The 20673-nt window shown below is 32.6% G+C and overlaps 1 protein-coding gene across 1 annotated transcript; it reads right to left on the bottom strand.

Annotated features, from left to right (window-relative positions):
- Positions 1-2322: 2322 nt before the first annotated feature.
- On the bottom strand, positions 2323-8231 carry LOC120343845 (LIM/homeobox protein LMX-1.2-like). Its single transcript, XM_039412865.2, has 10 exons — positions 8100-8231; positions 7652-7810; positions 7174-7264; positions 6316-6436; positions 5776-5896; positions 5290-5385; positions 4774-4973; positions 4455-4532; positions 3624-3684; positions 2323-2489 (listed from the first exon to the last, which is right to left on the bottom strand). Exons 1-10 carry the CDS (start codon positions 8125-8127, stop codon positions 2404-2406), a joined length of 1041 nt encoding a protein of 346 aa, XP_039268799.2. The 5' UTR covers positions 8128-8231; the 3' UTR covers positions 2323-2403.
- Between the last annotated feature and the right edge of the window lie 12442 nt (positions 8232-20673).

The following is a 20673-nucleotide window of genomic DNA, read 5'->3' as shown; positions in this document are numbered from 1 at the left end:
GGTTGGCGTAGTAAGACGCAACAGATAAGCCATTACGTGAACGACCCTGCTGCGATGAAACCACGTTGCGAAAATTGAAATGCGATCAAATAAATGAGTTTGTATAACCTTGAAAAACTCACTTCAACCTTAAAAAACAAAGTATATGCTAAGCATAAATTAACCGAGCATTTTATTTTATGAGAAAAATGTCAATACATGACCTCGAAATCCATATTATGGCGTCATAACAGATCAGTTGTGGCGTCTTTGCATCAGAGGACTCTTACAATTAACATAAGCTAGGTTTGGGGTCTCTCATCGTTCATATCAGTAGATTGCCGCCAATATAAGCATATTCTTCATTATCCCAACCCACTCGTTTTGCCGAAGGGCTGCACTTGATCGAATTGCTTTTGTAGTAGGCTCGCGAGCTAATTTTCAGGATTTTTCTCACTCAAAACGTCTCTCTGTTATCTCGGCTAAACATTCCGGGTAAATTCTTATGACTTTGGTGGAGATATAAAGTGGCGATAAATGTACGCAATAGTGGTAAAATTGAAACTAAAAAATTTTACTTTCATTTAAAAAAATTATAATTCCGGCTGCGTGTGCAGATATCAGAATGCAACATTTTGGCGTAGTTTCGCGGCGATGCAAGGGGTATTTCAATAAAAAATATAAAAAAAATTTTGATTTATAACAAGCCCTTGATTCAAAACACGCTGTTTTTTTTTAGAATTGATAAAAAACAAAACCCTATTCACCAATACCGCTTATACAAATTGTTTCGTTTTAAAAATAGGTTATCAAATATTGTGTAACAAAAATTCTATTTATTTCTAAAGTGCATATTCTTAAAAGTAGTAATTTTTTTCATTTGCGAAAAGAACAATCCACAATCATTTATTTTGTACAAAAAAAATTCCAAACAAATAACGAATTGTGTCATTAACGGATTGAAATGTAAATAGAATGATACGTATATTCAGTTTCTTTCGATTTAATTAGTAACTTCACTGAAAATTTCTAATATTTGAAATAGCAGATATTAACAGGTTTGGGCATGCACGTGCGAATCCGCATCTCGAATTGGCTAGGGAGGCAATAGGATTTACCCAAAAGGAAAACCAATAAATTCCCAAATTACTTCTACAAAATTGAATTGTTTGCGCTTGAACTTCTGTTTTTTTCTATGATTACACCCAAAACTTTCAGAATATATTATCTTTAACGCAAAACGTCCTAGATTCATGAAAAATATATAAACAGAATTCCGAGAGTAAACAAAATTAAATAATTTACTTACTTTAATTTAATGTGTAGAGCAGTTTACCTAGGAAGGCCAATCAATAGTTTGCTATACAATGACATTACAGTAGACAAAAAACTTATGTAAAAAATTCAATCACGCTTGGCAAAACTGAGTATGTTAGTATGTTCAAAGTTCAACTCGGATTACAGCGATTTCCTAACGCCGAATAACGCCGAAGTTTTATGCACAATTGTTTATGTCTGGACAGAGATTACTTGATGTATATTTTGCAATTTCATTCTAAAATCTTCTGGATATCTAGAAAAATATGTTCCGACTATTTATCAAACAAAGATTATTTATTTATACATTTTTTGTAAAACTAGTTGCGCTGCATTTCGGCAAGTAATTTTATGGATGACAAATATCATACGTTACATCGATAATAGAAACAAAAGGTATAATTTTATATCGATATGACACTGTCGTGAACAAAATTAAAGGACCTGAACATAGTAGTTGTACCAGCTTAGGGTTCAGGTTGTGCGCCATCCTGGTGCACATACTTCGGGAGCGCCAAATTAAAAATATGGGAACATTAGCTGAAATATAGATAAACTTACGAAATAAAATAGGTTTTAAGTAACTCATATTGCACCTGAAGCCCAAAAAACTATTGGTAAAAATCTTACACAATAAAAAATCCAGATAAATCCTGGCTTTTTTCAGGGGTGTGCAACCTTTAATACAGGAGGACCAGATACAAATAACTTTGTGAAACTGCGGACCGCACCTTTATTCATCATAGACTTTCTAGCAGTTGTAGGCTCAAAAATTTTAGTTATTAGCTGTTAGGGCATTGTAACGTCATAGGCATATATATTAGATTGGACTCATGTATAGGTTTTGCACATACTAGATTAAACTAAATTGAAAAATTCGTTTCGCGCACCGCACAACATGCAAAGTTGGCACTTCGCGGGTCGCACAATGATTTTCTTGTTGGTCGCATTTGGCTCGCGGGCCGCAGGTCGAACACACCCCTACTTTAGTTAATCAAGTTCAATATTTTTACCCACAGTACAAACAGGCATTTTTATAGGTTTACGCGTAATCGGTGCCAAAGCGAAGATTTAATACGGAGTTCTTTCGTTTGATAATTGTCCTAGTCATTGATTTTGACTCGCACAATCCAGAAAATTTGGTGACAGTTCACAGCTCAACGAATTCGACCATATTTTGTCATCGTTAAAGTCTGAAATACAGAAATGCAAAAAATACATGTTGGATATATTTTTATCACCCTAAAGTTGTGACAAATTCATCAATTCAGTCTAAATATTTTTTATTTACTTATTTATGAGATGGATCATCGTATCAAACGTGAGGAAGTTTCATTATCAAGAAATCAGCATTTTATTATCACCTTTTTTGTCTATCCATTTCACATAAATGAGTAATGTCAAAGAAGCCATTTTGTCATTATGAAATAAAATTGGTTGTCAAATAACTAGTATAATGTAATGGGACGAAATATTAATAATTTGAAACCGAAATCAGTGAGGTTTTGAAACTCTCTAATCCCAAAACCTTCTTTCGCCCATCAACGAATTCATTCGGAAAATTATGATAACAGATTTTGTCGTATTCGTTTAGCCTTGAAAATTCAGGCAAATGGCACCGTTATCATATATGATTGTTTGTTTACATCAGGGGTCGGCAAACTTTTGTCGCTCGCGGGCCAAAATTAAGGGTTGTAAGTCATTGGCGGCTGCACATGTTTTTAGAAAGTTGATAACCGAACGGATGATTCGTTTTATAATAAAAATCAAGCAGTGATACATCTCTGGAAGTGAATATAGATTTATTTTCTCATTGCATTGCATCTTAAAATATTCCATTTCAATATTCGGGGCCATTGAACCCTTTGCACTTAGCATCAACTTTTCCGCGTTTTGTTGCAATTCGTCTAATTATATTTAAATTAAATTCTCATTCAGCGAGTAATTGTGAATTTTATACTTGTCAGATTATAATATATTTTAGTCCACACGTGACTGACAATAAATTCTGTTACGTAAAGAATATAATCGTCAAAACAGCTAGTTTGTTACTATAATTCAGTAAAGCGTCGCGGGCCGGATTATATTACTCCGCGGGCCGTAGGTTGCCGACCCCTGGTTTACATAATAGAGCGTTGTCAGTTGTCACTGTGGTTGCCCTACTGACACAAAATTTAACATAGATATATATAGGTAACATACGATACGGATGAAGAGAGCTTTTTATGAAGCTTTGGTCTATTAATGAAACTTTTTAGATACGAATTACAGTTAATGCTTTGTAGTTTGTGCCATCTACTTTTCTAGATGGAGTTTAGTTCACTTACCATCAGATTCAATATTCTCGACTCTTTGCCCATTTCTGTGGCGCCGTCGAGTCTTCTTTATCTGAAATATATTTAGGTATTTTAAAATGTAAGTATAAGTATCAACAGACGTGCTTCTTCATTCGTGGATTTCGAGACATAATAATAAATAACACAAAATTCTTTAAAGACGTAACGTTGTGCGTTCGTACGTGGAAACGGTCGGATAAATACTTGAGCAACATAAAGTCAGTATTGCCTCGCTTAGTGGAAAATTACGTAAAACAATTTTGTTCAACTAATATTGCGAAATCAGCTAGACAATCTAAAATCTAAATAGACGTCACTGGGAATATCGTAGTTTGAAGTTTAATTTATTTTTTTACAGTAGTTATTGCGAGTAATTCAACGGCCGGATTGAGGCTGTGACCAAGTAGGAGAGATATTTAGTTAATTATTGGTACTTTCAAACATTGCAATATTTAATGGTGACATTCTCATCTACAGACTCTTAAGCGCTTTTGCACTGAAAACCGCCATTTTAAGGTTATATATATTTATATATATTTCCGTGTGGTTGATAATTTTATGCTGCACATTAATCCATGTTACGCGACTATTCATTCATATTCGCTGTGTACAAAGATATTGAAGTTAGAGACATACCAAGTGATAAATATTTTATTATGCGATCATACAAAAAAAATTTAACCAAGAAATGTCTCATTTTTCAAGTTACAAAGAACAATTTCATTTCGTAACGAAACTTAGTAATTTTGTTCATTTTTAATTTTACTTTGAATTTGCAGGATACAAGCACACTTGTGAGGTCATAATCGTTCTTATTCTAACCTTTGCTCTTTGGTTTTGGAACCACACTTGCACAATTCTCGGTGTCAGTCCAGTTTCTTTCGCTAATTTTTCGCGGACCTGTAACGAAGTAAATATATTTAAAAATACAGATGTTTGACACGTTTAAACAGGTTTCAAAATTCCAAGCTCAGTATACTGGTGAATTTTAATTCCTTACACGTTTGCTTTTCAGCCTTTCAAGTTTCAAATTGTTCAATGTTACATAACAGAATGCTGACATTGTATGTTGTGTTATTAGATACAATAATGTTTCTATCGCAGATTAAAATTAAATCAATCAAGATCGAAGATACTTTACCTTTCTACTTGGCTTTTCTGAAATGTCAAACCATGAGTTGAACTTTTTTCTTTGTTCTCTCGTAAGAACAGTTCTCGGCCTCTTTAACTTCCTTGGATCAAAGGATGCCATGACAGGTAATAACTGACATTGTTTTTGATTTACACATGAATTCCACATTGAATTATAGGTAGAACATGTTCCAGTGCGTGGATAATCAGCTGAAGCCAAAATTCGAACGTTAACCAAATCAGTATTGTTGCATGTAAAACCAATGACGTATGATACCAATAAAAAAAATTAGTCAGCTTAGTTCTTGTCACCTCCGCTTGTGGGTATACATTTTTGCAAATTAATTTTTGAAAAATTTGAATAATTAATTAACGCACTAATTGTTTTCCAATCATAGATTTTAAAATAACTAGCAACAATATTTACATAATGTTATCACCCTGAGTAACTGCCGTATTCAATCCAGTTACTTTAAATGCTGATACCGAAATTAGAATATATCGAATTGAAAATTACTTTTTTCACCTGATGATTGTCTGTAAAAGTGTTGTGGAACAGGCATTGTGTCATTCAAATATTCAAAGGAGAACAAATCAGTATTAACAGCATTGTCCTCAGTTGCTGAACACAAAAAATGCCTTATGAGGATAAGCATAAAATAATACCCAATGAATATAGAACAGGGGAGTGGGCAAGGTTATTGAACCAGGGGCCAAAAATTATGCCTACCTAGACTGGCGGGCCATGTAAGTGTGACGTAAAAAGTTACATTTTATGATCAATATTTATAGTGTAACAAAAGCAAGAGTGGAAAGAAATAATCCTCGTTGCCAAAACTAAGTTTAACCGCAATCTCAACAAATTCCTTGAAGTATTTTTAGCTAAAACATCAAACTTTGGTTTCAGTTTGGTTGTTGCAGCACCAGGCGGGCCAGATTGAAATACCCAACGACCGGATTTGGCCCGTCGGCCTTATTTTTTTCATGTCTGATATAGAGCAATCCCACTTACAAGATTCTTCTGAATTGGATTCCGATAATCTTAGATCTGCAATGTCATCAATGTCGTAACATAGCTTACAACATATTTTCCGCGTGCGTTCTCCTTGGAGTAAATGAAAACGATCCCCTCTCTAAAATTTGATACATGTACTTGAATAAAAAAAGTTTTTGATATGATGCATGATCTTTTTAATTTATTCGAAATCTAACAACTATTACCTAATATAATGCACATTAGTTATATTAAATTGTCTCATAGCCGCAACTACTAAAATTTGAATTTCTACGATTTGTTTATTTTTGACACCTACGTTATTAATGCAAAGCCAGTCGCGAACCTGGTTTGACCTACTACTCTGGTGGTATAATGTGCAAATACAGAGCTAATAGTTGTTTAATGATTAAATATAACCCATGAAGTATTACCACGTTTCAGAATCAATGTATGTCGAATACATTTCTGTTTAACTCATTTTAAAGATTATACATGTAAATGGTTCCATGGCAGAAGCCCCCAATCTACACAATGAAGTTTTTTATTTATTCTTACATGAAGGAGGCAGTTGCAATACTCGCAAACAAAGCATGTCACGTGATAAGCATATGTTTCAACCCTAATAATTAATTCTTCTTTGCATATCTCTTTGAAGCATCTGCGACAGTGTTTGAGCCTGGAAAGCACGTAGATAAAGTAAATAGTATTGTTAGTGTAACTCGTCGTTCTCGAATACACATTTATACACAAGTTCTTGCAGGTTTATAACTAGTTTATTTAATCCTAAACTTAAAAGGCTATGCCTATGACAGGCTTATATACATTTCGATGTAATTCACCACTTAATTATGAAATTTAAGCAAAATGCTGTTGGTTTCAACAGTTTTAAAAGCTAGAATATGTTTTGAAATTTATTTTTTATTTATATTGGATGAGGGATTGCTATTGGCGTTGATTTTAATTCCATTTGTCAATATTTCCTAATGTTTGTTGAATGTTTACGTCCGCTATATGCAACAAACATGATTATAAAAAAGTTAATATCTGCATATAAAACAAGTATTTTATCACATCTTATCATAAGCAATATTTAAATCTAAAAAATCTGGTATTGTATTACATTATCTTGAGTTTGTTAAACCAAAAGTTGAAACCATTCAGACCTTTACTTCTGATATGAGATAAAATATGTAATCAAGATTTACGATTGTTTTTTGTACTGCTGACGGACTAACCGAACATAATATTGTGCCATCATGAGAAATAAATATCCCAGGTTTTCTTAATGAGTTCATTTCAGTTATTCCGGAATGTTTCGAAAAATTACATAAACAAATTAAGAGAACGGGTTTGAAAATTATTGAGGAAAATGATGATTTACATAAAATAAAAATTGTTATTTTAAAAACCCACCTCTCATAGCAATTTTTGCAGAATAATTTAGAATCTTTCGAAAAACAGGAGATTGTAAGTAACTTTCGACAACTGTTGCATATGACACAATCTAAGAAAACAAGATGCGTTGGTTATTGGCTAATCATCTTTTCACACTTTCAATGAGCCCTGTGTTTCATTAGTTCGTTGGGAATGAAAACAAAAATATGACACTACCCGAACATTTTGTCTTATATTGTATCAGTGATCTGTCTTATATTGTAGCGGAGACACATAACGTTATCATGAGGTATTTATTACCCTGTTTATCCTATAACCTAGTTACGCTACACCTGGCACTAATTTTGTTTGTATATTGGTTCGTAATTTATCTCAATAGTAATATCTAATTGTAATTTCGTAATAATCCCCACTTAATTAAAAAGCTAATTTTGCACTTTTTATCATAGTAGTTACACTTTCTATAAATTTGTTTACAATAAAAATAATCTCTTACTTTCATGCCAGGATTTGTCATCTACATATTTGTAATATTTATCAACAATATGGTCAAAGCACCAGGCACAAGACAATGGTGAATCTAAAACGAAATTTTGTCGGAAAGTAGAGTTCAACATGACACCATAATTCATATTTTCTTTATTCCTCGCATTTTCTGAATTAAGGCAGAATATATACAAGATCAATAAAAAGACATTAATTGCTGTTTTATCTTATATTTAATAGATATTAGACTGCGTATGTTAAACACTAATTCGATGTCGATATTGTTGATTCTCATGTATAATATTAAAGAAAAGCTACCCTTTTAAAATACATTTATTTATTTAAAATAATGACATGAGGAAATTTCATAAATATCATTGAATGTAATAAGCAACTTATTTCTATCTTTTTCATCCTTTGAAATACATAAATTTAAATTATAAATTTTAAATAAATACCTGTTTTTTCCACATCGGAGTTCACCATTTTGTAATTTCTCTTTTACAACGATTAGCTATTTATCAATATATTCTTTTTTACACTTCATATATGAGAAAATGGACATGCAGCATTAAATATGGAACATAAACTGTAAATGCATGCCAGCGTTTTCAACAAAACCTAATATGTGAATAGATCGCAATTCTAATACCAGATGTTATTTCACCATTTTAAAAACTCGTTGCCTCAAGCATTAAGACATGATATTGCCGAGTGCTCAAGCTATGTATGTGTATGTTTGGTTAGGTGTGATTACGTCATAAAAATAAAAGCGAAGGGTAGATGTCTGTGACAAAATCACCATCGTAACATAATATACCATCAATCGCACACGACACATTTTTGAGGCTTCAAAAACGAGACTCCCACATTGTGATTCAAGTTACCACAAACAAAAAGTCAAATATTTCGATAAGGGTCAAGTTTGCTGCCTTTGTCTGTGAAGTGAGAACGTAGGCCAAGTGTCGATGATTCGAAAACTTGAGATGAAATGTAGCAGAAATGAGATTAATTACAACAAGGATCGTTACTGATAGTCTGTAATCAAAGACACTATCATCTAACGATAAACAAATTTACTTTGAACAACTTGAATATTTTACTTGAATTTGATAAAATCTCGATTCGTTTATTTCTTGTCATGCTTGGTAACAAGTCAATATATATCTATCAAGCAAGATTTATATTTGGAGTAGACGTTTTGAATTCTGCTAACGGCATACGCGTGATTTCAAAAATATATATTAACATAATAAATATATATTAACATAAAAATATTGTAATACCACAAAATACTTTATCATTAAAATACATTAATATTTATACATTTATTAATACGATGAAATTTATTTATGGGAAAGAAAAGCTCCTTTGCAATTGCCTGGAAAGCACGGGGGTGGTTTAAACAACCAGTGCGGTGTCCGCCATCTTGGTTCGCACACTACAAGAGTACCAATCTTTCATGCAACTTCATGTAACATAGACTTTCTGGTAGTTGCAGGCACAAGAATTTTGGTTATTGATCTTATGACATGCGTTGTTTGCTTTGCACAAGCAAAGGGATTGTAATTACCCGCGGGCCGCACACCATTCATAATTGGCACTTGTCCGCGGGCCCTGCAATTTTCCCTTGTGGGCGCAGTTGTCCCGCAGGTTGCACACCCCTGTTTTAGACTGTAAGATAGTTCATATTTCTATTTTTAGAATTGCAATAGGCTCGAGTAAAGAGGTCTCAAGCAAAGGCAATTGGTAAAAACGTAGATATAAATCAATTCTTCTAATTGACCTAGCAGTTGGCAATATTTGAAAAACACGAAAATATTACTATTTTATATTAGCTTCGAACAGTACATTTTTTCGCGGGACTTCCGGGTGTTATAAAAAGACGAAGAAATAAAGTGATTTGCCTTTAATTAAAACAAATATTAATTTTGGAATACACGCCCGATTTTCTCTGAAAACGTTTTCTAGTTTATACTGACGATAGGAGAAATTACATTATCTCGAAAATGAAAGAATATTAACCACAGGAAATGTTGTTTTTTATAACAAACTTGCAATTGCGAGAAACATGCACAAATATTATTCTGTTTTTTAGATGAAAGTATAGATAATTGTTACCAAACAATCAAAGTCTTGTTACGGTCTAGCGAACAATGAATTCTCAAACGAAGTACAAAATCAAGATATAATGACCGTCCCCTCTTCTTAGAAAAAACCCAAATATTGGAAGTATTTTTTCGGTTAGGGGGATCTCTATCCATCGACCAAGTGCAACAAAGCCAGATTTTTGGTTGTTTGATTTTTTATTGGAATTAGACCACTAGTATTAAAAGAATGCGAAAAACAACGTTTCGGATATATGATTGCGATAATGTACAACAATTCATCTTTTTATTATAAATGTGAGCAATATAAGGCTTGAAATTGCCACGGTGGCCGCACATCGGTAACAGTGCAGAACGGCCTAAAAGCACCGAGTTTGCCTTAGGGTCGGCGGAATTACAATGGTGAACAACACAACAGCAACAAGAATACCAAAAATAATTTTCTAGTTTTTTTCCTGACTTAAATGCTAAACACTTCATCGTGCCACTGTAAAAACGAGGGTGGTTTGAATCATAAGTTCCTGAGATTTTATGATTAATTTAAATGTCCGAAATTGCATCAATCTCTCATACAATTTAAAGTGCGGCCAAGCAGTTGTATATACCAAAAGGCGAAATAGTTGTATATAACGATAATGAAAGAAATATATGAAACATCTTTTGCTGCCTAATTAAGTTTCATTGCTGATTATTTCGCAAACCAGAAATTGGCTGAGTCGAACGCTAACTAAACTTCTCAATCATCACGTCATTAGATGACGTAGTCTCATAAACTACCCGATCACACAGCAGTAACCTGTTCGCCCACACAATTGGCCGTGCCAACAACTTTTATTTTTAGTGTTTTAGACCAGGGCTGTGCAACCTTTAATACAGGCGGGCCGAATACAAATAACTGGGTGAAACCGCGGGCTGCAACTTCATTTAACATAGGCTTTCTGGTAGTTGCAGGCACAAGAATTTTGGTTATTGATCTTATGACATGCGTTGTTTGTCCTGCACAAACAAAGGGATTGAAATAACTCGCACGTACCAGATTAAACTAAATCAAAAACTCGTTTTGCGGGCCGCACACCTTACAAAATTGGCACTTCTCCGCGGGCCCCGCATTTTTTTTTTGTGGCCCGCAGGTTGCACACCCCTGTTTTAGGCTGTAAGCTAGTTCATATTTCGATTTTCAGAATCACAGTAGGCTCGAACAAAAATGTCTCAAGCAAAGGCAAAACGCAAAACGTAGATATAAACCAATTCTTCTAATTGTCCTCTCAGTTGGCAATATTTGAAAAACACGAAAATATTACTATTTTATATTAGCTTCGAACAGTACATTTTTTCGCGAGACTTCCTGGTGTTATAAAACGACGAAGAAATAAAGTGATTTGCCCTTTAATTAAACAAATATTATTTTCTAAAAACACGCCCTATTTTCCCTGAAAATGTTTCTTAAATTATTCTGGCGATAGGAGAAATTACATTATCTCGAAAATGAAAGAATATTAGCAATTGTTAGAAAGATATATTCTGTTGTCTTTGAGATGGAAGTATAGATAATTGTAACCAAACAACCAAAGTCTTGTAACGCTTTGGCGAACAATGGATCCTCAAACCAAGCACAAAATCAAGATATAATAAACATTACCTATGTTTAGAAAAAAACAAATATTGGAGGTATGTTTTTCGGTTAGGGAGATCTCTATCCGCCGACCAAGCACAACACAACCAGAGTTTGGATTGTTTAATTTTTTATTGGAATTGGACCATCAGTATTTAAAGAATGAGGAAAACAACGTCTCGAATATAGGATTGCGATAATGTACAATAATTTATCTTTTTAATATAAATGTGAGCCTTAATAAAAATGATAAATATTTTGAATCATAAATTGTGCCATACAAGATTGTATATTATAATTTATTTTTATATAACAATAAAAACAATTTAACAATAATTCTGAATATCACATCCATTCGACAAACAGCTTCTTTATTGTCTGAATTTTTATTAGAATTAGACCACCGGACACCGGGTGCCACCGGACTCAGGCGCCGTTGAAAACAAAGAAATTAATTTGATAGTGATTTCTACCATTTTTGAACACTTGAATTAGGTAATCGATTGATTCAATAGATGCACAAAAGGCGATTTTCTTAGGCAACAACAACAACACCAAAAAACAATAACAACAGTGTTGGGATTTGTAATCTAAATGCGAATTGTCAAAATACGTATAGCCGGGTAAACTTGGGGAATAGATGCATAACAATAGATATGAAAAAAATGCTATTTTTGGGGGAGTTCCTATAGCACTTTATGTTCAGTCATAATTCGCCTAACAATAATTCTGAATACCACACCCATTCGACACAAACAGCTTTTTGATTTTCTGAGTTTTTATGAGAATCAGACCATTAGTATTCAAAGAATGCCGAAAAGAACGGCCTGGATATATAATTGCGGTAATATACAGCATTGCGAAACATTTACAATCATCTTCATCCATCCTTAAGTATTTAAAATGGGGAATCGATTGATCCCCTAAATGCGGAAAAAGCGATTCTTCCAAGAAACACAACATTAACAACAGTTTTGTGATGTGCAATCTGAACGTTAATTGTCAAAATACTTATATCCGAGTAAACCTCGAAAATAGACGCTCAAAAAGTCGGAATCGGTAAAATTGGAGATATCAGCAGAAATAATGCGAATTAAATTTATATTATCTGCCAAAACATATATGTGATATGTCAACATGGACAAAAAACTATTTTTGAAATTTTTTTTATAGCACTTTTGTATTTTCCAGTGCTCGTCGAAATGTTGTAAAACATATTTATGTATAACTCCTAATTCAATTAAAACTTGCCGAAGTCATAATTCACTGAACAATAATTTTGAATGAAATTATTATATGCGAAGTTGGGGGGTGCCACTGTTCTAGCGCCTCAACCATCTTTGAATACTGAAAATGTTAATCGAATGGTCCAATAGTTTTGAATAAAAGGTTTTATTCATAACAACAAATATCACTCGCAACAACAAGAGCAAAATGATTCACATAAACATTTCCTGTGAATTACTAATTTTAATATAATGACCAATCATGATTCTCTAATTGTTGTCACACCTATATAATGCAGTTTAAAAATTGCAGAATTCTTAGTATCTAAGAGATATTTATTTGCGGTTTTCAAAAATTGTGAACGTGCACATTGTACCATTTGATAAACAGATAATAATGAATTATATCAGATTGTACGAGATAATTTTAATATGAGAAAATGCACATGTTTACCATTGTTTGACCAAAACTAATTAACAACGCACGATGCTTTGTGTAACATAATGTTTTACATCTGATATATTGAACATGTAATAAAATAGTTTTAAACAAATTTCTCAAAACAAAACCGAAATATTTCCCAATAAAAATTTATCTTCCAGATCGAACTTAAGAGAAATACAATAAATAAACTATTAATAGGAGCGGCTTGTAAATTGTGATCATAACAACATATTTTTTGCTCCGACACTTCGATAATTTATTGTTTGTTTCATTTTTATGAGAAAATCCCAAAAAGGGTTTCTGAGAATCATTTACTTATCGAGGTAAATGAATTCAATTAATAGAATTGTTTGAAATATTTTTACAGTCCTACGTGATAAATTTCATGTCTTCATCAAACAGCCATTATTAAATACTATTTTGCACGTATTTAAAATAAAATAAAATATTGGTTTTTGCCCTTGTTCTACAATATAGCATGCATGGTCCAATCATCTAACTTCAATGGATCTTCAGAATTCAGGACCGTGTGGAAATCGCAGTAAGCACTGGCTTTGTCAGAAAATGTCTAACTGGTTTGGCGTAGTACCACGTGGTGGCGCAATATTCGTAGAACAACAATATTATGGGTGAGATACCAAGCGTCATAGGACTGAAAAAGATTTAAACGAATAAAAATAATCTTCTACGGCAACGTTTCCCGGAGAGGAATTCTTCTCCAGAAATGTATTTGTCATTCTTGGGTATGAATTTTGCTTTGTATTTTTGTAGTATAACTAAATATTCTTCATATCTTTATCATTACTATAATACATTTATGATCTACACATTATAAACTATTTGTGCCTAACACTAGCTAAGGATCCATTGAAGATTGAATAAATAAAGTAGTTTTTTATGCACTGTAAGAAAGAAATGAAGAGTTCCAAAATATGCAAAATTTAGTGGGGAAGAAGGGGGTGGGGGGAAGGATTGCCACTGTTCTAGCGGTTCAATTGAAGATTGAAATAAATAAAGTAGTTGTTTATGCATTGTAAGGGAGAAATAAAGAGTTCCGGAATATACAAAGTTGAGGGAGAGGGGTTGCCTCTGTTCTAGCGGCCTCAACCTTCTTTGAATACGGAAATGGTAATCGAATGGTCCACGTCCAATCGTTTTGGATAAATGGATTTTTAAATATCAACAACATAAACAAAAGCAAAATGATTCATATAGACAGTTCGTGTGAATTAGTAAATTCAATATTCCCGTATTATGTGAACCAAGATGGCGGACATCGGAACGTAGTATGTGTACCAGGTTAGGCCATATTAACAAATATGTACAAATACTACGGAAGTCACTTGGCTAGTCCCGAACTCGTTATAGAACTATAATAGGAAAAATTGAAATAAGATTATGGCATGAACATAACCTGGTACCCATACTACGTTCCGGTGTCCGCCATCTTAGGGGAGTACCGTAAATTCATATGAAGATCAATCATAAACCTTTAATTACTGTACCACCTACAATGTAATTTAAAAATTTCAGGATTCTTAGTAACTAAGAGATATTTATTTGCGGTTTTCAAAAATTGTGATAATTTTAATATGAGAAAATCAACATGTTTACCATTGCTTGAACAAAACTAATTAAAAACGCTTAATGATGGTTTGTGTAACATGATGCTAAATCTGATATATAAACACGTAATAAAATAGTTTTAAAACAATTTTCAAAGCAAAACCAAAATGTTTCACAATAAAAATTTATCTTCCAGATCAAACATAAGATAAATACAATAAATAAACTATCAAATAGGAGCGGCTTGTAACTTGTGATCATAACAACATATTTTTTGCTTCGACACTTCGATTCATTATTGTTTGTGTCGGCAAAATATTCATGAGAAAATCCCAAAAAGGGTTTCTGAGAAGCATACACTTATCGACGTATCTGAAATTCAATAAATAGAATTGTTTGGAATAACTGAAATATTTTTTTACAATCCTACGTGATAAATTTCATGTTTTCATCAAACAGCCATTGTTGAATACCATTTTGCACGTATTCAATTATTAAAATAAAATATCAGTTTTATACTTGTTTGGCATTATAGCATGCATGGTCTAATCATCTAATGCACGAGTGGAAAGCCTTCATCTGTTCGCGGACCAAAAGTGGAATCTCAAACTTTTTGGCGAGCCGCAATTACTTCACCTATACCTATGAGTAAATCCTTTCGAGTAGATAAAACGCTGCAACTTGCCATATTGTATTAATAATACTTTAACGAATACCCGATAATTCTAATGCACATTCGAGTTGAGGCCGGTACGCTGAGGATCGATACTCCTTCCATTCGGAAATCCTCAGAAGACCGAAGAAGTCGGCTGGTTTTATTATAAACGATGAATGCTTGTGTCAGCTTGATAATTTTGGCGGCCGACACCCTATATTGTGCCATATTGTGTGAATAATACTTTAACTTTAAAATTTTTATGAGAAAATCCCCAAAATGGATTCTTAAAATCATTTATGTATCAAGGTATCTGAATTTGATTAATAGAATTGTTTGAAATAATTTCACAGTCCTACTTGATGAATTTCATGTCTCCATCAAACACCCATTATTGAATACCATTTTGCACGTAATCATATTAAAATAAAATATCGGTTTTATACTTGTTTGGCATTATAGGATGCATGGTCTAATCATCTAATCCACGAGTGGGCAACCATTATCTGGTCGCGGGCCAAAAGTGGAATCTCAAACTTTTTAGCGGACCGAAATTACCTCACATAAGTAAACCACTTTTGCTTCGACAGAACTCTGCAACTTGCCATATTGTATTAATAATACTTTAACTTTAAAATTTCCATGAGAAAATTCTTTAAAGAGTTTCTGAGAATCTTTTACTTATTGAGGTATTTGAATTTGATTAATAGAATTGTTTGAAATAATTTCACAGTCCTACGTGATAAATTTCATGTCTCCGTCAAACAGCCATTATTGAATACCATTTTGCACGTATTCAAAATAAAATATTGGTTTTTGTACTTGTAGCATGATTATTTCGGCGGTTTACACCCTAAGGTTGATAAACTATCTTTCTGCATACTTCTATTTTTTAAGTAATAATTCCTGTGCTCTGGCGCTGATTTTGAAGTTTTTCAGTTTGATCGTCATTTTTTCCGTTTGTAATTTAACCCTGCCTAATTTAAATAAACATTATTGTCATTACAATCTTAGAGGAGGGAGTTTTTGAGGAAGCGATAGTTTACTTTTTATATCATAAATCGCTTGCGGAGCACCAAATAAGAATTTCAGAATTTTTAGGAATTAAATAATCAGTGATGAGTAGTTTTGTCTGGAAGATGTATGACTATAGGCTGACGTAATGTCATGTGGTGGTCCAATTGTAGATATTTCAGTAGAAACATCGAGAAGAAAAAATCGAAAACAAAGTAAAAGTGATACTGTTTAAACATCTTCGAGTACTGAAAATTTGAAAACAATTTTTTCGTTAGTTTCGGAGAAAAGATATTTTTTCCACCAAGAAATGCCATCTCAGCAAAACGATATATATTGACGCTTCACGTCCAATAACATTTAATTGGAAATTGAACAAGGTTTTATGAATACGGGTCTCGGCAACTATACAGCATGAAATCGTTTGCCTGCCGAGAAACGTTTTTATCTGCTAATGCCGTTTGGCGAAATATATTACTTATAGGCTGTAAATAGGTAGGTAATAAGCAAGTACTACTTATTATAAATTGAGTTTACGATTAAGTACAAATTGCATGCTAATTATGGAATATATTTTGTCTAGCGTGTGTTTTATATACCTTTTTAAACAAGCAATTGAAATAGCATGAAATAATTTCCGAATCGATTTTGTGTCATCAAAAACAAGGAAGGAAAGACATCACTTTATCATTCATGCCAACATTTTAAGGTTATCTATCACACAACACAAAGTATAGAGAAATGCACTCGGTCCCAATAAGCTCCGAGTGGAAGATAAATGAGCCCCGAGATAACATATAACCCAACATAGAAAATATATTTTAGAGATTTTTACATTCGCATAAATCGAATATATCAAGACAACGTTATCTATCTTCATTCTTTTTAACGCAAACTTGTATACAGAATTTTAAGAAATTAGAACGCGCGACTTTATCGAATAATCCGAGGAATGTGCAAACTATTTTATCAGATACATGTATTTTTTCGCGGAGTCCTTACTAATGACATTTTGAAATGATTGTTTCTTAAATACCAGTAAATATTATGTCATATTCTCGTAGCTAAGGAATACTTACCTTGGGTGATATCAGAAACAAAATTGCTGAGAAAATAATATCAAAAAATATTGCGTTATATTAAGACATTTTTGTTTTCGTAAAAATCGCTTAGTAGCCCAAAACGGCTATTATGTTTACATATCTTGCGCTGTCGCTGTCTTTCTCGTCTTATTACAGTCAAAGCCGTCACGATAGTGTGAGCATAGATAAGTCAGTGCAAGATTTTGGGTGAAAAGATAATTTGTAAGAATTTTTCGCCATATATCAATAATATCAGAATTTTAATTTAAGTTTGCTGTCATTGGACCTTGCTGTCATTGGACCTTTAAGCCAAATTGTTGTTGTTTGGAGATATTTGTGGGAACAAATTCGTCCTTTTCCAAAATTAATTGTTTTTACATTTTTAGTATTTAAAGGTGTTTCAAGTCGGTAGAAAGCCATTGTTTTGTTTTATTTTGTCTATGGAGCTTAATAATTACCAAACATTTTGCTGTTGCTCATAGCTCAGCGACTGTGATGGGTCTCGATCTGGACCAATTTCATTTAAACCTTCCAAAGGATAGATACGGATTTCAGCATAAATATGCTACCGGTATTACAGATAGTCATTGGACCTTTGTGTCTATACATTGGAAATTTGCTTTCACGTTTTCTTTCAAAGGAATGTGGCTGTGGCAGTATTTTTGGCTGTTTTGTTTTGTATCTGTCATCATAAAAAGGATTTAAGTTTATGTTCTATTCTTCTCCAAGGTTGTTTATTGAAGAGTTACATTACCCTATTGCGACAAAAAATCAGCAGCACTGAAACTAAGGTTCAATCGAATTTAGGTTGGGAAATTCTGATCTAAGAAAATGGCGATTACATATGAAATCATTATAACAGTATTAAAATGACCGTTTTCCATTTTATTCGTGAAATTGTGATTCGGATTCGTTGACAGTTTAAATTCCTGCATATTGCCAAGTTACTGCAATGTCCACAAGAAATGCTTAACCTTCAGTAATTTTAAATTTAATGAGCCAGTCATAAATAAGGAATTGATGAATGTAATAAAACTATGTTTACTTTAAGACGCCGTTGGGCCTTTGCGCATTTCGACACGTCGCAGGCTTAATAGTAGGCAGAAAAAAGAGCGCTCGAGAAGTGTGTGTACCAATATGGAGGTAACTAATTTTATTCGCCTACTCTACATCAAACAGTCCCTGATCTCGCCATAGAACCAAAATAAGGAAAATCGGAATGAAATTATGGCTTAACTCCGACCTGGTACACACACGACTGGAGTACCAATTTTTTTTTAAAGGTGTGCCAATGGGCAGCTTTTTCAACAATAATCGATAAATGCTCAAAATGAGATACGATAATTTTTTTCAGAACATTTTGGAATGCCTCACATAGGTTCATCAGTATCAAATCTTTATTAAATTTACAACTGCTTTGATAGACACACTTTATTTCATACAGGTTACAATATTATATAAGTCCGCCCATCGCTCCTGGTACAATACTAACAATACACGCCTCAAACAGACAAATCATTAGTAGCTGCAGTAAACGGTTCACATTTTCTAATAATTGTGCTAATGTTTACATGAATGTCAATATTATAATATAAAATTTTATGTTTACAATTGCCATAACATGTTTTATTTTCCTCTTTCAGGGCTATAATTTTGGAAATTTGCTATTCTAAGCTGTTTTAATCGAGCCTAGTTCTGTCTATCTATTCTACCACAATCTTATTTGCTGCACTTATTATCGCAAAATCTTAGACACGAAATGCACATTGGAGGTATATGGAGTCGGGCAATCATTGCTTCGTTCATCTGATCTGTCTTACATCGCGTCAAGATACAAAATGGACGATTGTCAATAGTCGGCTGCACTCTTTCGCTGATTCTATGGATCTGACCGACAAACAAACAATGTTGTTATCACAGGATTGCATTGGAATATTTATGTATCTTCATAACTATCAGTGGTTCATAATATATTTGAAATAGATTGAAATGTATGTTCATGTTAGCAAAACGATAATATGAACAAAAAAGTATATCACTGCTAAAGTTGTTATTATGTAAATAAAAAATTAAATTTTATTTGCCTCGAAAAGCAATGAAAAAGAATCTAAAACGAAGATAGGAGGAGCTCACTTAACGGGAGAAATCTAAACTCAAACGACACATCTTGGATTCAAAAAAGTTGCGCAAAATCTTGGTATACTTCATTTCATATGCATTTGATGTATATTTCAGTTGAGGTACAAGTTTGATCATGATCATTAGCGTTCGCCTAATCATTACTGCTTTATATTAATTATTTATTTTAAATTTCTCAATTACTTTGAATTCAAAGATTGTTTTTTGTGTATTTCACAAGATAAAAATCGGAACGAGCATTAATATCTATACTAACTTCTGCATTCATTGTTTCTGTTGAGTTGAAATAATTTATATTATATGAATATTTATATTCATAAATTAAATACCAGTTATATTAAATTGCGGTAATAGTAATAACTTTGAAATATATTTTGGAAGTACACCTTGAACAAATAAAATTTTGGTATGGCACTTCCACAATATTAGTGATTGGTGTTAAATCTGTAAAATTATTATTCAAGTATAAAAAAATTGTAAAATGAATTTTTCTATATATATTAATGATATTTGAAATACAATACAATATATTATATAAACATTTATGAATGTCTAGATGTTAGGTAAATTATATTAACGATTTTGTATTGTACTATAAAGTTGATGAACAAAAACGATGCTACAATACAGTGTTTTTGTTTAACCTTTTGGTGGATTTGAACCCAAATGAAACATTTCAGTCGAAGAATCCCAGTGCAATAGTTTAATTTCCCTTTTATTGATTAAATTGTATAAACCATAAATGTATATTAAGCAAACCTGGTATTGGAAAAACAAAATGATCCTCTAAGTATTTAGAGATAATTGCAAATTTAGATATTTGATTATATTTTGTTATCAATACGCCTTTTAATTATGTATATAAAATTTGGTAAAGTAATTTAATCTACGGTATATAATTTGAAACAGTAACGCAAAATCTGAATTTAATTTTTTTTTTGTTAGCTAAAAAAATGCACAGCTATTTTCAAGTTTATTTGATTGGATGGGTCTGCTGGTTTCAACATTATTTTATCTAAACAATTTTTGTCATGCTTTTCATTTGTTGTTGTGACTCTTACTTTTGCTGCAGAAATTGTGTTTATAGTTTTCATCATTAAATATTTTATATTGAATATTTATGTGCATCCTGGGCGAACCTCAGAAGATTTTTCAGAAGTTTTGTCGATCGAATTTAGCATATTT

This window comes from Styela clava, chromosome 5, assembly GCF_964204865.1.
Source record: "Styela clava chromosome 5, kaStyClav1.hap1.2, whole genome shotgun sequence".
Classification (NCBI taxonomy): Eukaryota; Metazoa; Chordata; class Ascidiacea; order Stolidobranchia; family Styelidae; genus Styela; species Styela clava.
Note: the sequence above shows the minus strand (reverse complement) of the source record. Positions and strands in the feature narration are given on the sequence as shown.

Coding starts and splice junctions, on each gene's coding strand:
- LOC120343845 (XM_039412865.2), bottom strand. CDS start 8,127: ATGGTGAACTCCGATGTGGAAAAAACAG. Junction 7,265..7,651: donor TGACAAATCCTGGCATGAAA/GTAAGAGATTAT, acceptor TTGTTTTCTTAG/ATTGTGTCATATGCAACAGT. Junction 6,437..7,173: donor TGCAAAAATTGCTATGAGAG/GTGGGTTTTTAA, acceptor CGTGCTTTCCAG/GCTCAAACACTGTCGCAGAT.